At 37.8% G+C, this 17,781-nt stretch overlaps 3 protein-coding genes across 8 annotated transcripts in view; 2 read left to right on the forward strand and 1 right to left on the reverse strand.

Moving 5' to 3' along the window:
• Positions 1 to 6,890, forward strand: part of ago4 (argonaute RISC component 4) — a 47,358-nt gene extending 40,468 nt beyond the window's left edge. For all 6 annotated transcript variants that reach the window (XM_055225533.1, XM_033975076.2, XM_033975078.2 and 3 more), the window contains exon 19: positions 302 to 6,890. In XM_055225533.1, coding sequence (XP_055081508.1) covers positions 302 to 410 — 109 coding nt within the window. In that variant the 3' untranslated portion in view covers positions 411 to 6,890. The remainder of the gene's footprint in view (positions 1 to 301) is intronic.
• Positions 6,891 to 12,172: 5,282 nt separating this feature from the next.
• cldn35 (claudin 35) lies at positions 12,173 to 12,871 on the forward strand. Its single transcript, XM_033975365.1, has one exon. It carries the CDS (start codon positions 12,182 to 12,184, stop codon positions 12,869 to 12,871), a length of 690 nt encoding a protein of 229 aa, XP_033831256.1. The 5' UTR covers positions 12,173 to 12,181.
• Positions 12,872 to 14,526: 1,655 nt separating this feature from the next.
• c19h1orf109 (c19h1orf109 homolog (H. sapiens)) lies at positions 14,527 to 17,669 on the reverse strand. Its single transcript, XM_033975302.2, has 4 exons — positions 17,283 to 17,669; positions 16,420 to 16,599; positions 15,863 to 15,981; positions 14,527 to 14,847 (listed from the first exon to the last, which is right to left on the reverse strand). Exons 1-4 carry the CDS (start codon positions 17,549 to 17,551, stop codon positions 14,807 to 14,809), a joined length of 609 nt encoding a protein of 202 aa, XP_033831193.1. The 5' UTR covers positions 17,552 to 17,669; the 3' UTR covers positions 14,527 to 14,806.
• Between the last annotated feature and the right edge of the window lie 112 nt (positions 17,670 to 17,781).

The raw sequence follows: 17,781 nt of genomic DNA on the forward strand, positions 1-17,781 counted from the left end.
TATCACTTCTCTGTAGCCATCATCATAGCAACAGATAAACAAACGCTCAACTGTGTAAAATGTTCAAGTGTTTTACATGAAGCTAGTCCTACATTCTACAGACAGTGAACAGGCTTTTCACGTTCACAAACGTGTGAGTTTGCCTTAGTAACAGCAGTAAACAATGAGGTACAGTGTGGAATGGTTAAAACCGCAGAGCGCATGGCACCTCGTTGTTTAATACTTACCTATACTGCCATCGTATTTTGAAGAATGGTATGAACTGTATTTATTAATTTGTTTGTGTCTGTTGTTTTGCCAGTGCGGAGGGGAGCCATGTTTCTGGACAGAGCAACGGTCGGGACCCTCAGGCCTTGGCCAAAGCTGTTCAGATCCACTACGACACCCAACACACCATGTACTTCGCCTGATGCCCCCCCCTCCTCTCTCTCTGCCTCCCTCCCTCTTTCTATGGACTCTTCTTTTACCTTTATCTTTTCCTTCACTCCCTCCTTTTTTCATTTTCTTTCAATGTTTTTGCGGCTTTCGAACAATCTCCAACCAGCGTTCTTAAAATACGCCGCAGTTTTGTCCTAAACTTTTTGTCAAACCAGCAATCAAAGCACTGCGAAGCCTGAATCTACCCATCTATATATATACAAGTATACATGGTTTCCAATGCACAAATCAACAACTTTTATTTACAATCGAGCCATTTAACTATATTTTTTTCTATTTGAATGTCTGCACTCTTTAAGTTTTGTAAGTTTGATTTTCAGCGGCTTCACAGCTCGCCCAAGCTAAAGCAGGACTTACTCTCACTTACCTCAAATGCTCGTAAATGGGCAGAAATCTAACTAAGTTTTATGGGGTTATACGTTGGTTGGGTGGTAGCGGGCAGGGATTTTAAAACAATATATTTTTTTCCTTTTTAATGGTGTTTTAACTTCAATATTGAAAAGCGAGGTGAACTTGGGTCTTCACGCCCGACATGCTAGCTCCTTTACCCTACGTTAGCCTACGTTAGCCCACTTTAGCCCTCTTTGTCTTTGTGAGATTGACAGTGTAACATGTGCGTCGTTTATCATTGTAAATAATGCCTCATATATCCACGTACTGCTGTATCGAATGGTTGGTAAAGTTGTTTTTCTTCATGGCAGGCCACTGAATTGTAAAAAAAAAAAAAAATATTTGATTTTTGGAAGCGATAGAACTGCTGTAAATGACTTTTGCTTTTATAAATTCACACATGCAAGTACAGTACAGATAGCATATATTCTATGAAACATATGAGCTTTGGACTTGGTTGGCGTGGTTCGGTGTAGCAACTCGTTTTGCTAATTTTGGTGAATATTTTGTAAATTTGGGGGGAAAAGTAACTTGCATTTTCAAAACTGTTGGAGATGACCGGTGGAGCAGACCTACAAGACTGCTCCTGTCTGCCAAATGTGTAACTTAAATATTTGCTAGTTGTCCCCAAATAGTACAAAATATATGACCTTTTTATTTTTAATTTTCCACCAAGTTATATTTGATATGATTCTTTCTGGTTACAGTGTTAAACCTCATTGGAGCAACGAATACAACAGTGACAATAATTTGGTTTTCAACAAGATTTCATATTGTAAATTGGACAGCCAACGGTATTAAATTTCTAACATTGAAAAAATACGGTCCAATCCAAAATCGCTAATTTTTAGATTGTTGATGGTAAAATGGTACATTATCCGTTCGGTTATAGTTTAAAGGCCTTATAACACATTCCACATTAGGCAAAATTTTTGTCAATGCCGTTTTCACCATTTCTAATTCTCATTATTATTACGGGAGTTAATCTTAAACTGTAACTTTTATGTTTTGTTATATTTGAGGTTACAATCGCAATCTAAATTCGAGCTCCTTTCATTTAAACACTGAAACATATCTTTTTGCTTGGTTGAAACTTTACCTTTCAAAATACATCGACATTTTAATCGCACATGGGCACAAAACCTCACATTTTCGTAGAACTTTTAAGAGCCACAATGAATTTGAAAATGGCTTTTAAAATGTAAACGAATGTATTTTGAATTGAAGTAACGGGTCACGTTGTGTAGCTATCAGTGGTCTGCATTGGGACCTATAGAAATGCATTATGGTCTTAAAAATAACCCGACTTTTTCTTGTATAGAGTTTTGGGCTTAAAATCTTTGGACCTTAAACGTTTATTTTACACAGCTGGATTTTTTCTGTTGTAGACTTTAAATTAGCAGATCATTTTTGTTGTTGTTGCGATATCTGGTCAATTCATTGCACTGAACGCAAGAGGGCGCTATTTAGACGGCAAACCAGAGGGCACTCACAATCTGTAACTTTATGCATTTATACTTAACCAATCAAGAAAGCAGATTTGTAAAGTTTTAATATAATAAAAAGTTTTTGTGGTTTTAAAATCCTGTTTAGAAATAGTAGTTTACATCGATGTTGTGTTGTTGTCAATGTTATAATATTGTGATGACATTTTACAAAAAGCCAGTTGGTTTTTAACAATTTAAAATTTAAGTTTTTTGCGAAGTCGAAAAGTAGAGCGCTTTTCTTGGTTGTTGAAGTTAAAGGCCCATATTACACTGTTCTCTGATCTGTTCTAATGTTTCCTCATCACAAACAGACCTGGAGTTGTGTTTTGTTTCATTCACACATGTTTAACACACAAACCTGCATATTTAGACTGAGTTCTTATGTGATAATACAGGAAGTGCTCCACTGCGTTTTTAAACTCCATACTTCTTCACTAGAATCATTTGGAAATTCCTGAAGTGAAAATTATCCAATCTCTACTGAACTAAAAGCAACTGTCAACTTGAAAACTACCACTTCATGACATCACAAAGTGGAACAGAGCATTTTGAGGTTTGGAGATGTAGACAGACTAATAATAAAATGTTACTCAAACATGTGAGAATGAAACAAAACACAACTCTAGGTCTGTTTTTGATGAGGTAACAGCATTAGAACATAGATTAAAGCTCACAAGAGTCAGTTTTGTGTAATATAGGACCTTTAAAGGTGCACTCTGTAACTTTTCCGAAGAGAGGGTCCTCCACCTGCTCGTCTCCTTAGAAATTCTGGTTCGCCCACAATGTTCCACTCTAGGGCTTTAATCAATGTAGTAATGACACCTGGCCAAGTTACAGGTCAGATCTGTGTAAATAAGAATGCATGTTTTTCAAGATAGAGTAATTAAAATGGCTCTGATTGTGTGTGAACACATGCAGGATAGATGAGTTTAATGCCATACTGTGGAACATTCAACAAGGACCCCTCCATAGAGATGAGCAGCTGGCGGATTCCTCATTAGAAAAATTCCATAGTGTAACTTTAAAGACTGAAAACAGCATAGCACTCCAGTAGTCGGTAAGAGAATGGGGACAATCAGAAAAAGGGTTGATTGGAGCAGTTTGAAAATGAATTTTTAGACTTTTTAAACGCGGTTTCTATTGCTGTGTATAAATATGACCTACAACCTTTGAAAGATTTTAACACTGGGAGAGTCTGGGGTACGTGTGGATACATTTAACAGATTATTTCAAAATTAAAAACTAATGAATAATTCAAATGAGATCTTACAAAAATGCCCAAATCTGAAGCCGTGAACATAATTATGTCCTTTTACCAGTTTAACTGTAGCTGTTATGTATATTCTTTGTCACAAATGTTCATCTGAAACGACTTTTGTGTTAATTGACAGACAAGCCTCTAACGTCCTGTAGAGCTCATGGCTTTGTTTTGGGTTTTAAGCATTTTTTAGCATTATGTTAATTATGATTTTTGTCTTTTTTACATCTAAGAGAAACGAGTAGCTTTTTCCTTTGTCCTTGGTCTATTGGTTTTCCATTATTTGGACATTACATTCACTGAACCGTTCTGAGCGCGTGCACACATGCAGAGCAGGTTATGTAAAACACTTTCTCCTCAGTGAATGTCCTGAAGAGAAATAGTTGACATTATGCTAAAACTATATTTGATAATGAGTATCTCTTTAGGTCAGATTTTGCTGCTTGAACATCTATTGTTATTTTGTAAAAACGCAATAAATGTTCACACGTCTCCCGTTCTTCCCCTTTGTCAAAATCTGTCTTCACTTTCAAGTCTCTACTGTTTAACTGTATTCATATCTTTCACACTGGACTAAATGCAGATGCACTGCCTCGTTTCGGACCCTAAACCTCGTCAAACTTGATGTTTTTCTAGATTTTTAAAAGCAGTTCAAAATGGCCGCCGCCCACGCCTCATCAGGGGAGCTTCGCCCGAATAAAAAACTTCTTTGTAATAAACCGCCCATGAAATTCTAGGTTTAGTATGAACAGGTTTGGGCACTGTCCTGGTGGGGGCGTGAGCGTACGGCGGCTTTTTAACATGATTTTATTTGGACAAAGAAGAATTTGTATTTTTTTTTTTTTTTTTTTTTTTTTTGTTTTTTAAAAGGGTCAATCTGGCAACGCATGCAATAAGTGAAACTGTGCACTAGTTTGAACCGCTCGCCTCTTAAAGCGGTGGTTTGTTCTAAGCTTCATTAAAAAGCCCTGTCCGCACTGATGCAGTTTACGGTTAAAAAGTGGATGTTTTTAGGTGTTTTGGCAACATCTGGTGGTGATAAAGCATTTTGAATCCAGGTTTAATTAAAATGACACTTGGAGCATTAAAACTTGTTTAAGATTGTAAAGGCAGTGTTAGGTCTGATGTATTGTAGCTATGGTCACCTTTTATAAGACCGCACATCCAAACGTTAAATCTGGAACATTTTAATCAGTGACTTTTATATGATGACTAATTACAGTTTCAGAGATGTGCTAACAAGATCTATAATTATTTCAATGCTATAACAATTTCAAAGTCTAAACATTAGTGCAAAACTTGAGCCCTTCTTCAGTACGAGCGCTCATTATGTCCTCTCCAGGCATCCTTACCATCACACCGATACTTTGCAGTGATGTCACACTGGGGGTGTTCTGCATGTATGTTCAGCAGTTACCATGGAGACACAATGCACACATTAAGTTTTAAGATTATCTGAAAACTCAAGAAAAAATATCCAAACTGTATTTAAAGAGCAATTTTCAGATGCCTATGATCAATGTTCATGGTCCTGTTTAGGAGTTTGATTTTACACATAAAGGTGAGTGTGACTAACTGTAAAAACTGTTAGCTAATGCTAGCTAGCCTGTGACTGTAATGTTATTTGAGAGGGACTTGTTTAACAGCACAAATCAGCTCACCTGTTGTAGTTCAGATAAGTCGGTTCTTTATGGTCACATTGTGTTAAAATAAAACTCAGACTGAAGTCCAACTTGAGTGACAGAGCTTCAGACAGAGCAGTGCCTACAGTTAGCTTCACCCTCCCATAGAATATTGATGACATCAGCTGCAAAGTATCAAAAAATGCAATGCAAAATGTAACTTGGATCAGCAGAAATGACTAAACCAATATGCCATGTATATAAGAGATGTGCTCCTTTTGTCCTGTCCAGGTACCTGTAGCATCTTTATTCAGTTCTATACAACTTCATGTGATCGTTGACTTATTTAGTGTCTGATTTGTTTAATTAAATTGCCAAATGATGTTGAGAAGAGCTCTTAAAAATGTATATCACCGTTTTCATAATTGGCTGGTACAGAATGAAACATGGGGGTATTGCTAACAGACTAGTTTACGTGCTAAGAGACTGGATTAAGTGACATGGATTAGTGTAGTGGCACATTTTTAAAGTCAGAATCAGTTTTCCAAATGATCAAATTCTGAAAGTGAAACCTAATCATTTTTAACCTTGAGCTGCATAAGTTTGGACAAGGCTCGTCTCAAAAAGCTACGACCTGTGTTCCATTTTTGAAGCAATATCCCCTGTTTTTCAAATGTTTTAAAAGAAGCTATAATTCTACTCATTGTGATCTGTTGTCAGTCTATTCTCGCGATTGTGTCTGTATTTTTTATTTGAATATGTTTTATTTTTATTTGCTTGTATCAATCAGTGGGACTGTGCATTCTGGTGGTAGTTATAGAGCCTTTTCAGTTCATTGTAACATATTATTGCTCGCATGCATGCCCAAGTATCGTCATTTTTGACCAAGGATAAAATCTAAAAAAAACATTTTGAAATCCATATTACGAGAAAATTCATGTTTTTTTAAAAGGTGGAGTTTTAAATGTTTATCAATTTTAACGTTTTAGCATTTAGCAATATCTGTCCAAGTATTTTAACCAATTGTCTGAAATTTTGAAGGTACAAACAAACCAGCGTCTCATTTTATTCCCGGAAATGTGAGTTTTCATCTTTTGCGCTCGGTTCGTGTCAAAACGAGGTACTTTTCTTCACTTTCGAACCCGTTAAAGACCAAAATCACCTTTCCGCCATTTTGCTGGCGCTTAACGACCACTTTTGGCGGCCATTTTAGGTCAGACGTTTGTACCTTCAACCAGCTAACTTCTAAAATGGAGTTTACCTCTTTTTAACCTTTTTAAAATCGTCCACAAATCTCCCCAAACGGCATGGCTTGTTTTTCAAACCCCCCTCACTTTGATAATATTTGTGTATTGTGATTTCTTTTTCTTTTTTTTTCTTTTTGTTTCTTCTCGTTGGGTTATTCTCTTTAGTGGTCTCTACGCTGTGTGTGCTTGTCTCATAGCAATAGTTTCACAGTGTCTGAAAGTGTATCCAATATGACGCTTTCGGACTTTGTGAATAGAGTGGAGTTCTTCCTGGATGTTGGAAAAGGGGGAGGGGTTCATAGTTTTGGCCCCTCCCCCTGCTGCAGAAGACCATTCACGTGTTTATTATTGCTATTCTGTGACATGTTCATATATTTTTTTTTTTTAGCCTGCAGGGAATTCTTGTGTTAATGTGCAAAGTAATAAACTGGTATTTTATGCCCATAAACTTGTGTCCGTGTGTCTGTGTGTGTGTGCGTGTGTGTCTGTCTGTGTATTTGTGTGTTTGCGTGGTTGCGTGTTGGTGATGATAAAACTGAAGACCGTCTCACAAACACACACAAACCAACCTGTTGCAGTTTTTGATTTACTTTCTCTAGCACTGGGTAACTGCAGGAGCTGTTATTACTGTATTTACATGATGTTTCATAAATATACAGAATTACACATTTGTGGCAGTCAGCCCCGGGGCAGCTGTGACCATATTTAAACTGGCCACTATTCTATACCATAGTATACTTTAGGAGCTGAACACTGCCTCTTCTCTGTTCTGTTATTCTGTGCTTCCAAACGCCTCTGGATCTGTCATTTTTGAAGAATATTTGTATTTATTCCCACAAAAATTAAATGTCCCTGCTGTTCCACCAATCCTGATTCTCATGCTGTTCTGTGCACGCTTCCTGTTTGGGTCACATGATGCACTCTGCTTCCTGTTTCCTCTCGTCTCCATGGACACGGTGGACAGCTGTTTCCAGGGTGACTGTTTCTACGCAGACGGGTCACTAATGTAAATCAGAGAAGAGGATGATTGTGTTACACAAATGTTTAATTTATGCACAGCACACACACAGCTAAGAGAGAGAAGAGACTACACACACACACACAACTCAGAGAAGAGACTACACACACACACACACCCCTCAGAGAAGAGACTATACACACACACCTCAGAGAAGAGACTATACACACACACACACACCTCAGAGAAGAGACTATACACACACACAGCTCAGAGAGAGAAGGGCGACTACAGAAAGCGCAGTTATTGTTTTTAGCCTTATTTAAAGTGCTTTACCCCCTGTACCAGCAGAGGGAGTGTCACAGCCTTGAATCACACAGAACTGCTAAACTTCTCCCCTTCAGCATTCTCAGGTTCATGTCAGACGCAGGTTTAAAGTCACACTGGAATCATTAGGTTGAAATTCTTAATCGCTATGGCAACAATCCCAATTACACATCTCTATGAACCCCGACATGTGATCTGTATCGAGGTACATCATGCAACTTTTCTGTTGAAGGCGCCATCAGCACTGTCTCCATGGAGATGCCACTGCTGTGTCTGGAATGTTACCCATGAGACCAGCAGGTGGAGACCCCTCACCAGAAAAGTTCCATAGTGCACATTTAATTTATGTGATGTAAAATACCACAGCTTAAGTGCCAATACCTACCCTCGCCCCCCTCTCTTCACAAACTGTTATCTCTCTCTTCCCCCCCTTCTCTCTCTTCACAAACTGTTGTCTCTCCCCCCCTTCTCTCTCTTCACAAACTGTTGTCTCTCTCTTCCCCCCTTCACTGTTCACTAACTGTTGTCCCCTCTCTCTGTCCCTTTCTCCTCTCTCTCTTTCTCTCTGTTCACAAACTGTTGTCCCCCCCCCTCTCTCTCTGTTCACTGTTGCTGCTGCCTCTCTCTCTCCCTCTCTCTCTCTCCCTCTCTGTCCCTCTATCTCTCTCTCTGTGTTCACAATCTGTTGTCTCTCTTTCAGTTCTTTTAGCCTAAAAACAAAACATTGAAAAGCTGAGCACATTTGTTTTGTTTCAAGCAGATGGAGGAGAAGGTCATTTGTTCTTTTCAGAGGGATGGATGGATGAGGCCTCCTCTCCTCTTTCTCTCTCTCTGTCTGTCTCTCTGTTTATGCCACACTTTCACCTCTCGCATTTGATACAGAGTCTAATTGTGGTTGGATCGTACCATTATTTCTGCTGACGGGGGAGGGGACAAATCTTAAGGACCACTTCTGTCCAGACCCCATTTTACTACAAACACTTGATCTGAAACAAGTGAACGAAGAAAAAGAAGAAGGAAGAGGAGGAAAAGGATTTCCAGCATCTTTGTCTCAGCAAAAATCAGAGTGAGGATCAGGATTATGAATGGATCGGGAATGTGACATTTTTTGCAGTTTTTGTAAGAATTTTGTGGATTTAAAAGGCTTCACAATGCTGGTTTTGGAGTAAATTTTGAAGAAAAGGAGTGAAATATAAACTGGGATTTCCACAGAAAACAGTTGGGTAAAAACGGCTCAATCTAAAGAGCCATTTTTCATTTTTTTTGGCAGTTTTTTCTGTGAATAATTAGTATGGAAAGTACCAGATTCTGCCAGATATTTGAACTCTTACTGAGGATTTGATTCAACACATTTTATTACTAAAGTGTTTGGATTTTATCTTTTATTTTTGAATTTTTTTTTTCATCAAGGTATTTGCCTCAATCTAAAACGAAGCATCAGGAGAGCATCAGATGGAGATAAGGTGAGTCTTTGTGAGGGGGGAACGGCTCTGTGTTATGGGTCAAATGTGAAGCAGAAGTGTGTGTTAAATATACACAAAAACAAAAATCCACAGGACTTTAGTTCAAGGAAAATCAAAAGTGCTCCCTGTTTGCACCTGAGGAGACGGGGCTACGACGAGACCACCGACTGTATATATAAATGAACATAGTTAACCTGCTAGCTGCCGCGTTACTCTCTCTGTAACTGCTGCTGTCAGACTCATCGTTTTAGTCTTAAAATGTTCATATTAACCTGCTCTACATGCCCCTGGGGTTTTTGTTTTGCTATTGTGTTCATCAATCAAGACATGAACATTAACCAGGCGCCTTCTTTCCCCGAGGTCACTCCCACTAGCGTTAGCAACAGGTTTGATTGACAGTTTTGCTTAGTGCTCCCTCCCTGCCAAACCAGTGGTGTGGGTGGGAAAGACCGTCATCTTCAACAGATTTGCTCCAGATTGGCTCTTTGGTTGCTATGATACTCGCAGTCAGAATTCCTAATATGGACTTGGCTCCAAATTGGCCCCTATAACTGCTCTAGCCTCGATGAGCTTCATTTGACTGGAGCTGAACACTGTGGGTGACGTCACACTCACTCAGTCCACTTCTTTATACAGTCTGTGGATAAAACACGTCAGACGCATAAAAAACATATATACAATCTGTGGCTGGTGCAAAGTTTATGTGAATCCCTAAAGACTTTTTCATTTTTCTTAAACTCCAGAGAGCCTCGGAATTTTGTCTTTGAGAATACTTAAGACACACATTTCTGCTTCACATTTGACCCAAAAGTAGTGATGAAACACGATGAAGTAAAAGTAGTAAAGTACTGTACCAATGTATACATTTTATCTATCTATACTTTACTTAAGTACATTTTAAATATACTTTTTACTTTTACTTCACTATATTTGAAAGCAGGTATCTGTACTTTCTACTCCACTACATTTTGAATTGGAATGAAAAGTAAAAGTATTTATTATTGCTGAAAAGGCAGAGGCTTTATTTTTAACATGTTCATAATTTATGCAAAAAAGCAAAAAACGAAAACAAATAAAAACAGAAAAAACAATCAGTTCAATCAAAATCACCACATTTGAAGCTTTATAAGACTCAAAATCTGTGTGCAATACTTTTACTTTTTACTCTTTAAACACATTTTTTAACAGGTACTTCTTCCAGCACAGCCCAAAGACAGAGCTGTGTAATACCTGAAATGTCACATACTTACATAATCGTAGTTTGAAGAGTAAAACATTTAAAATTTTATCAAACTGTGTGAATCAAAATGAAAGGTGCAGTATGGAACTTTTCTGATGGAGTCTCCACCACTTGCTCATCTCCATAGAGATAGATGGATAGATAGACCTTTATTGTCCCCAAGAGAAAATTCCATTGGTTTGACTTAAACATCCCACAGTATTGGATTAAATCTGACAACGGACACAATCACAGTGACAATTAGCAGGTCAGATCTGTGGAGAGGCAACCCCATGCACAATAAGAACGCTGGTTTCCATGCAGATGTCATTTCTTTGGACTTGGAATATTCCACAGTATGGTGCTAAACTTATCTATCTCCATGGAGACAAGCAGGTGATGCCGCTATATGCGAAGATCTGTGAAGAGGCGACCCCACAATAAGAATGCAGGTTTTTCAAGGTATTTTTGAGTAATAAAAACACCTGTAATTGAAAAATGAAAGATAGGTAGGTTTAATGCCACACTGTGGAACATTCTTGGCAAAGCAATAATATCTCCATAGAGACAAGTAGGTGACAGATCCTCTCCTGGAAAAGTGACACAGTGCACCTTTAAAATGGACAAATACTGTTTTGGTCAAATTGAATTTTATTTTCTTTTGTTTGGTCGTGTAGCGTTGCGGTCAGGACGCTCTCTCACTCCAGTCGTACGTCTCATGTTACGGAGTTCTGACCTATTCCAGGTAAACCAACACTCGAGCCCCGGTGTCCCTTACACTGGTCATAGACCAGGACTAGAACTGGACTAAACCTGGTTCAGATCCTCTTTCAGACCTCACAGGAGCACACAGGAGCCTCTGCGCACCAATGCATCGCTATGGCTCCCTCAATTATTCATTCCAAACTCTGAGATGACGATGGAGAGAAAGTCTGAGAGAGTCTGACAGAAGAAGAGACACATTTTAAACATATTTTCAAAATGGATTCAGACAAGTTGACGTTCGATGGATGCTTCACTGTTGCTATGGGAAACTGAGGGAGACATAAACATCTTTGGAGACAGAAACTCAGTTCAAAACTCTCATCTTTTGAATTTATTTTACTACAAGAAACTAGGAATATACAAATACAGAAACAGTTTTGGACATTTCTAGGACCTGGCAGAAGCCTCTCGGATTTACTTTGAGAACAATTTTCAAACTCATCAAACCAGGAGCAATTTTTTATTTTGATTTAATTTTTTTGCTAAATGTTGTTTGTTTTTTATGTGGGAAAGTCTCCAGTCTCATTTGGGTTCAATTTTTTACCATCTGAACTTTCTATCAATATCTAAGAATTCTTATGGGAAGTTCGTGATCCTCGGAACGCTTCGGAAAACTGGTGAATCTGATCCAGTTTATCTAATCTGATCTGGATTAATTCACATTTTCATTTGAAAGACAGTACACAATATTTTAACCTATTTTGTTTGTTTTGGAGTGGAACGCTAACCTTGGTCATTGTAACAGACACCGAGTCCTGGTCACACAACACCGGGTCTGGGCTTTTCATTATTCATTGAGAATATTTTGCTTGTTTGTGAACGCTTTTCGCAGACAAGCTTTTTGTTAAAGGATTTTGGGCCTAACTACAGCTTCCCATATTATATCAGCTTTCACAATTTTCACAATTTTGTCTTTTTTTGCAAACTGAAAAAGGCAAATTCTAAACTTCACAAAACTATTGATCAATTTAAATTATTTTGTGCTCATTTTCAAACTTGCTAGCATCATGGTGAACACTGGAATGCAGTTGATTAGCTTCACTTGCGCCGTCACCGGTTGGATCATGGCCATCGCGGTTACGGCTCTACCGCAGTGGAAAGTCTCCGCATTCATCGGCCCCAGCCTCCTCACCTCCGAAATTAAATGGGAGGGCATCTGGATGAACTGCATCTACCAAACCACAGGGCACATGCAATGCAAAACCTACGACTCTCTGCTAGCGCTACCACCCGACATCCAAGCCGCTAGGGCGCTAATGTGCATCGCCATCTTCATGGGTTGGCTCTCGTGCACTGTTTCTTGTTGTGGGATGAAATGTACGACGTGTGCTGGCGATGACCGCCGAGCTAAAGCGGGAATTGCATTGTCTGGTGGCGTTTTGTTTATTTTAACAGGACTGTGCGTGTTAGTTCCAGTTTCATGGACGGCGAACACGGTAGTACAAGATTTCTACAACCCGAATGTCCCCATGATGCACAAACGTGAGCTCGGCCAAGCCATTTATCTGGGCTGGGCGGCGGCAGTGATTCTGATGATCAGTGGAGCGGTTCTTAGCAGCACGTGTCCTGCGATAGAGAAAGGTGGCCGCTACAGGAGAGGCTACGTGGGACGCAGTTTTGCTAATTCGCCGGCGACAATTCCGGATGTCCCCAAACCCATCACGACCAATAGTGTCCCGCTGAAGGAGTATGTGTAGCAAAAAAAGAAACGAAGAAACAAAGAGGTTGATGTTTATATGTGATTGGGCTTATATTATATTGTCCTGGTGAACCACATTTTGGCCGAGTTAAACACATGATTGAAATAGATTAATGGAGCTCAACAAGGACGGCCCCTCTGGTTCCACAACGAAATCTGCCATTCATTTTTCCCATAGACTTTCTAAAATTTTTATATATATATATATATATATATATATATATATATATATATATATATATATATATATATATATATATATGTGTGTATATATATATATATATAATATAAGAAGTATAATAATATAAGAAGTTTGAAAGTTTGCTTTGGGGATAAACAGCTATGTGGAACTAATGGGAAAAATACCTGTAATTTAATTTTAAATCTGTTTCCCAAACTTTATAAATCGCAAAACATTTCACAGAATCTTGTGTTTTAAATGTACTTTTTGGACTTCAAATAATCATGTTTTAGGGAATACTTTGCATGTAGCAGGTTTGCACGTGGCTGGTTAGCCTCTGAATTCTTAATATTTGAATTTTTGTAAATGTCTAAGGGAAAAATGAATGGAAAATGTACTGTTGAGCTATATTTTCCATGATAACTTGTTAAAACATTTCACAGAATTTTGTGTTTTAAATTTTCTTTTTGGACTTAAAACAGCTGTGTTATGGATAATAGTTAGCACATAGCAGGTTTGCCTCCGTGATGTCTTTACACTCTTGATATTTACATTTTTGGAAATGTCTATGGGAGAAATGAAAATTTACTTCTGGATCTAGAGCGGACTTCGAAGTGGCTGTTGAGCTTTATAAAGAGCATGAATAAGGCAGGTCCATCATGGACCATCAGGAATTCTCTCGTAGAGCATAATGTCTGATATTAGCCTAACCATGTTTGACAGGCCACCTGCAGCTTTAAAAAGGCTTCAGTCTCCATTTTCACAACGTGAAGGTTTTCTCTTATTATAGGCCGACTTCCAGGATCCAGAATCAGATTTTCACAAACCAAAACATTCAAAGTGGCTGTTGGCTGCATTAGATCAATCCTTTGGTAATGCTGCACTTTCATTTTTGAAAGACAGGTCACATTGTCCTGAGATTCTAGAAGTACATTTCCCATTAATTTTCCCCATTGACTTTTTGGAAAAATGCATATTAAGTTACGACCAGAGGATCTATAAGTTCATCTAAAATCTGTTTAGCATTTAGCAGAATTTTAAGATTAAGTGTGATACAGTACCACAGACTTTCAGTGAAATACATGGAGTGAGGTCAGACGGTTGGCCAGGCTAGCACTGGTAATAGAAGGTAATATTGTCAACACTGCTCCAGCCTACATCTGATGGAGCCTTTTGGATCTCTTCACAAATTCTACATGTTCAAATATAACTTACATTTGTTTATGTATTCATTTATAAACCTATTTATTTCACATGTAATTCTAATGTTGCTTTGCAGTACTGAATGTTTCTCATTGTGAGCTGCACCAGCGCCTGAAGAAGTTATATTTCACATATTTCTTTTGTAGCTTTTATGATGGCACTTGGTGATTTTGCAGTGTATTTTGGTATTTAACAATACAATAAAATTTTCTGTTCTATATCTGTGAAATAAATGTGTTTGCTAAAAACTTAAAATGTTCCTTAAATTAAAAGAAACAAAAATGCATTTATTTATTTAAATTTTAACTGTGCACAAAATTAAGTAACAACTTTAAAATATACATGAAGTTTTTTATTTCATTTATGTTTGAGTAATCTCACATATCCACTCCATCTCCTTTTCAAGAGCTCAAAATGCTCCAAATGTTCCACCTGCTGATGTCATAAAGTGATGCTCCTCTGTGTTTTTAAAGTTCATACACCATAGATTTCTTCTGATCATTTTGTCTAGTAGTTTTTTGGGTCCACCTTAACTCCATTTTATAGTCTTCACTGTGACTCCGTAAAGAAGGAAACTTTACACAGCATGTCTGAAATCACACAGAGAACATTTTACTTACTGCAAACAACTTTTACACAAATGACTTTATGCGTACGGGACATATATGAAAACAAAAACAAAATGTGAAAACATGAAAAATTACAATCATTCCCTAAAATGTGAATGGGACGAGGAGAAGACTTCAAAATTAATTGCAGCCATTTGACTTGTGTTTTTTGATAAATACTTCAATTTCCAATTCAATACAAAAAACACCAAAACATCCCAATATTTTCCAATTAATTTTGATAAAAACCTGTGTGGATAACATAAATAGTACTGTTGCCATGGCAATTAGCAATTCAAAATAAAATATTTTATCTTTTTGATTACATGTATCAAGATACTAATCTCATTATTATTACATGATAATAGAGGAAATATGTTGTTCATGAGTTTTGAAGGCTATGCTAAGTAATAAAGCTTCTTAGTTGCATCACATATACATATATCAAAATACTGAATGCATATTAGTTTGAATAAAGCTTTTTAGATGCATTACATAATTCATATATCATATCAAAACATAATAATTCATATATCCTTTGAATATTGTCATGTAAGCACCATTTTTATACTGAATGCATATATTGTTTGAATGCTGTATCCTTTTGAAGGTTGTTTAACAAGCACTAACTATTCACTCATTATAACAGCCTCTCTTTAAAGGCAACATTGTGTGTTATGAATTATGGGAAGCAGTTGGGGCTTTGTAGAAATTCCTTTTCAGAGATAAGGCTGCCGGAGGAGACTCAAGGCCGAAAAACAGACTGGTGTAGCCGGGAGAGGTGAACAACATAATATTTGCATATTCATGTTGCATGTTACATTTTTATCTTTGGGGCCAAGGAAAGGCAGACAGACCGCCTGCTGCACATTCAAGGGATAGATCATATGACCCCAAGTGCTGTATTAGATTGTAACTGTCAGGGAAATAAACTTTTGAGATTTGAATTGACCGAATCCAGTCGTCATTTTGATAGAACATGCCTAACAGTTTGTACCAGTGATCCTGTGCTCTGTGTTTGGAGACTCCAGTGAGTTCCATCTGTCAGGAGCCGATTCCATCTGAGAAAAGTCGTCTGGTCTCAGAGTCAACAGCAGAGATTTCCTCTTTACAAACCTGAACAAGCTCTGAGGAAAAATAGAGAAATACTGAACTGATAAAAACACAATCATTACCATTTTCAGTCTAATTTTAGAACAAAAAAGACATGAATTGTGGCATTATCTGATATTATAAAGAAATAGAAATATTTAAATTATAATTTATTTGTAAATCAATAACTATAAGCCGTATATTCACCTCCATTTTCAAATCAGTTTATGGCAGTAAAAATTATTTGTATGTAAGTATGTGTAAGTATGGTGAAAAAGCTCTTATCTTCTAGATAGATACAACAATATGGATGACATGTCTTGCTCAGTGACACAGCAACAGTGGGTGATGGTTGGAGATGGGATCAACAAACAACGTCTTCTCTGCCACGTGAACCACTGTAGACTACTTCTAAAGATGCTCTTGTGTCTATTATATTGTGTGTGTTAAAGAGAAGGATACTGTTGTCTGTAATGTCTGTCTGCGTCCTGGAGCCACTGCATCATATCAGCAACAGACGGCACTGTGGCTGATCGTTCTGTTAAAACTGAGATGTCCAGAGTTTGACTGAGCTGCTCTTGGATCTGAAACACGGAGGAAACCTGTGAACTGATTGAGTCCCGCACAGACTGAAGAGACGAGCTGAGGGAGAGAGGAGAAGAGGAGAGATCTGCTGAGGCATATGCACAAAGAAATTACTCAAATAACTGTAAATAATAACAAACACTTCAAAGTCATTATACAAATGTTTATTATTGTTATTATTTCCACATAGATTTCAATATAAGGGGATTATATGGATATTACAATAAATGTATTTTATTCTTAGCAGAAATGGTCCAATGTGGAGCTGCTTTGAGCTGATAGTGATATCACATATTTGACTTGCTGCTGTGGCCGATAACTAAAAAATGGTTCTCTGCGATTATCTTTGATTATGTAAATTTTAATCAGTGACATAAAGTAGTTTCAGTACTATCGCTTATCACAATATTTCTCTGTAGCGATATATCGTTCTTCAAACTTTGCTATCATGGCAGGTCTACTTAGGTGACTGAAATTTAAATGTTTGTACAGTGTCTTGGGTCTCTCGAAAAGTTAAGAACTTGATTGTTCCAGTAGAGAAATGATTATTATCATAGCATTATGTGCACCCATATTTTTATATTATTTATAGGTAAAATAATTCGAAGTATTAGAAAAGCAAAAAGAAAGCATGATTCATTAAGAAAGTGTAATATGTAATTGTTATCTTTAAACCTACCTACTTTATAAATGAATACCTAATTTTATATCTTGGAAGACCAGTATAAACAAGTGCTTACAGCTTCTCGTGGAGTTTGCCCATGACTGTGTCCGTGGCATGGTGAAGTTTGAACCTCAGTTTTTCCTCCAGATCTGGAAACACTTTGAGCGGCGTTTTGTACAAATCCACTTTAGACAGCGCCACAAACTGCTCCGCTAAGTTTCCCAGTGAAACCATCAGCGGACCGCACTCGTCCAGCACCGTCCGCCACGTTCTTTGGTTGTTTTCAATACATTGGAAAGCCTTTCTAAGCGCCTGATGTAGCGGCGTTAATGACATTTGCGACATTTGTATGTCTTGTTAAAAATTCATGCATAAAAACTCTGTATTCTTTACATTTTGTATCGTTTTCTCGCTCGCCACGCTGCTGCCATGTTGATTAGCTCCACTTCCGCTTCTGTTTTCCGTAAACATTAAAGTCCTGAACTGTGATAGGTCAAAAATTGAGTTTACTTGACGTGAGAAAAACGTCTCTTCTTATTGGTTGTTGTTGGCCTTTGGCTCCGCCCTGCGCCAAG

This window comes from Periophthalmus magnuspinnatus, chromosome 11 (assembly GCF_009829125.3).
Source record: "Periophthalmus magnuspinnatus isolate fPerMag1 chromosome 11, fPerMag1.2.pri, whole genome shotgun sequence".
Taxonomy (NCBI): domain Eukaryota; kingdom Metazoa; phylum Chordata; class Actinopteri; order Gobiiformes; family Gobiidae; genus Periophthalmus; species Periophthalmus magnuspinnatus.

Coding starts and splice junctions, on each gene's coding strand:
- cldn35 (XM_033975365.1), top strand. CDS start 12,182: ATGGTGAACACTGGAATGCAGTTGATTAGCTTCACTTGCGCCGTCACC.
- c19h1orf109 (XM_033975302.2), bottom strand. CDS start 17,551: ATGTCGCAAATGTCATTAACGCCGCTACATCAGGCGCTTAGAAAGGCT. Junction 15,982..16,419: donor GACAGACATTACAGACAACA/GTATCCTTCTCT, acceptor GAGCTTGTTCAG/GTTTGTAAAGAGGAAATCTC. Junction 14,848..15,862: donor CACAGAGCACAGGATCACTG/GTACAAACTGTT, acceptor GTGTGATTTCAG/ACATGCTGTGTAAAGTTTCC.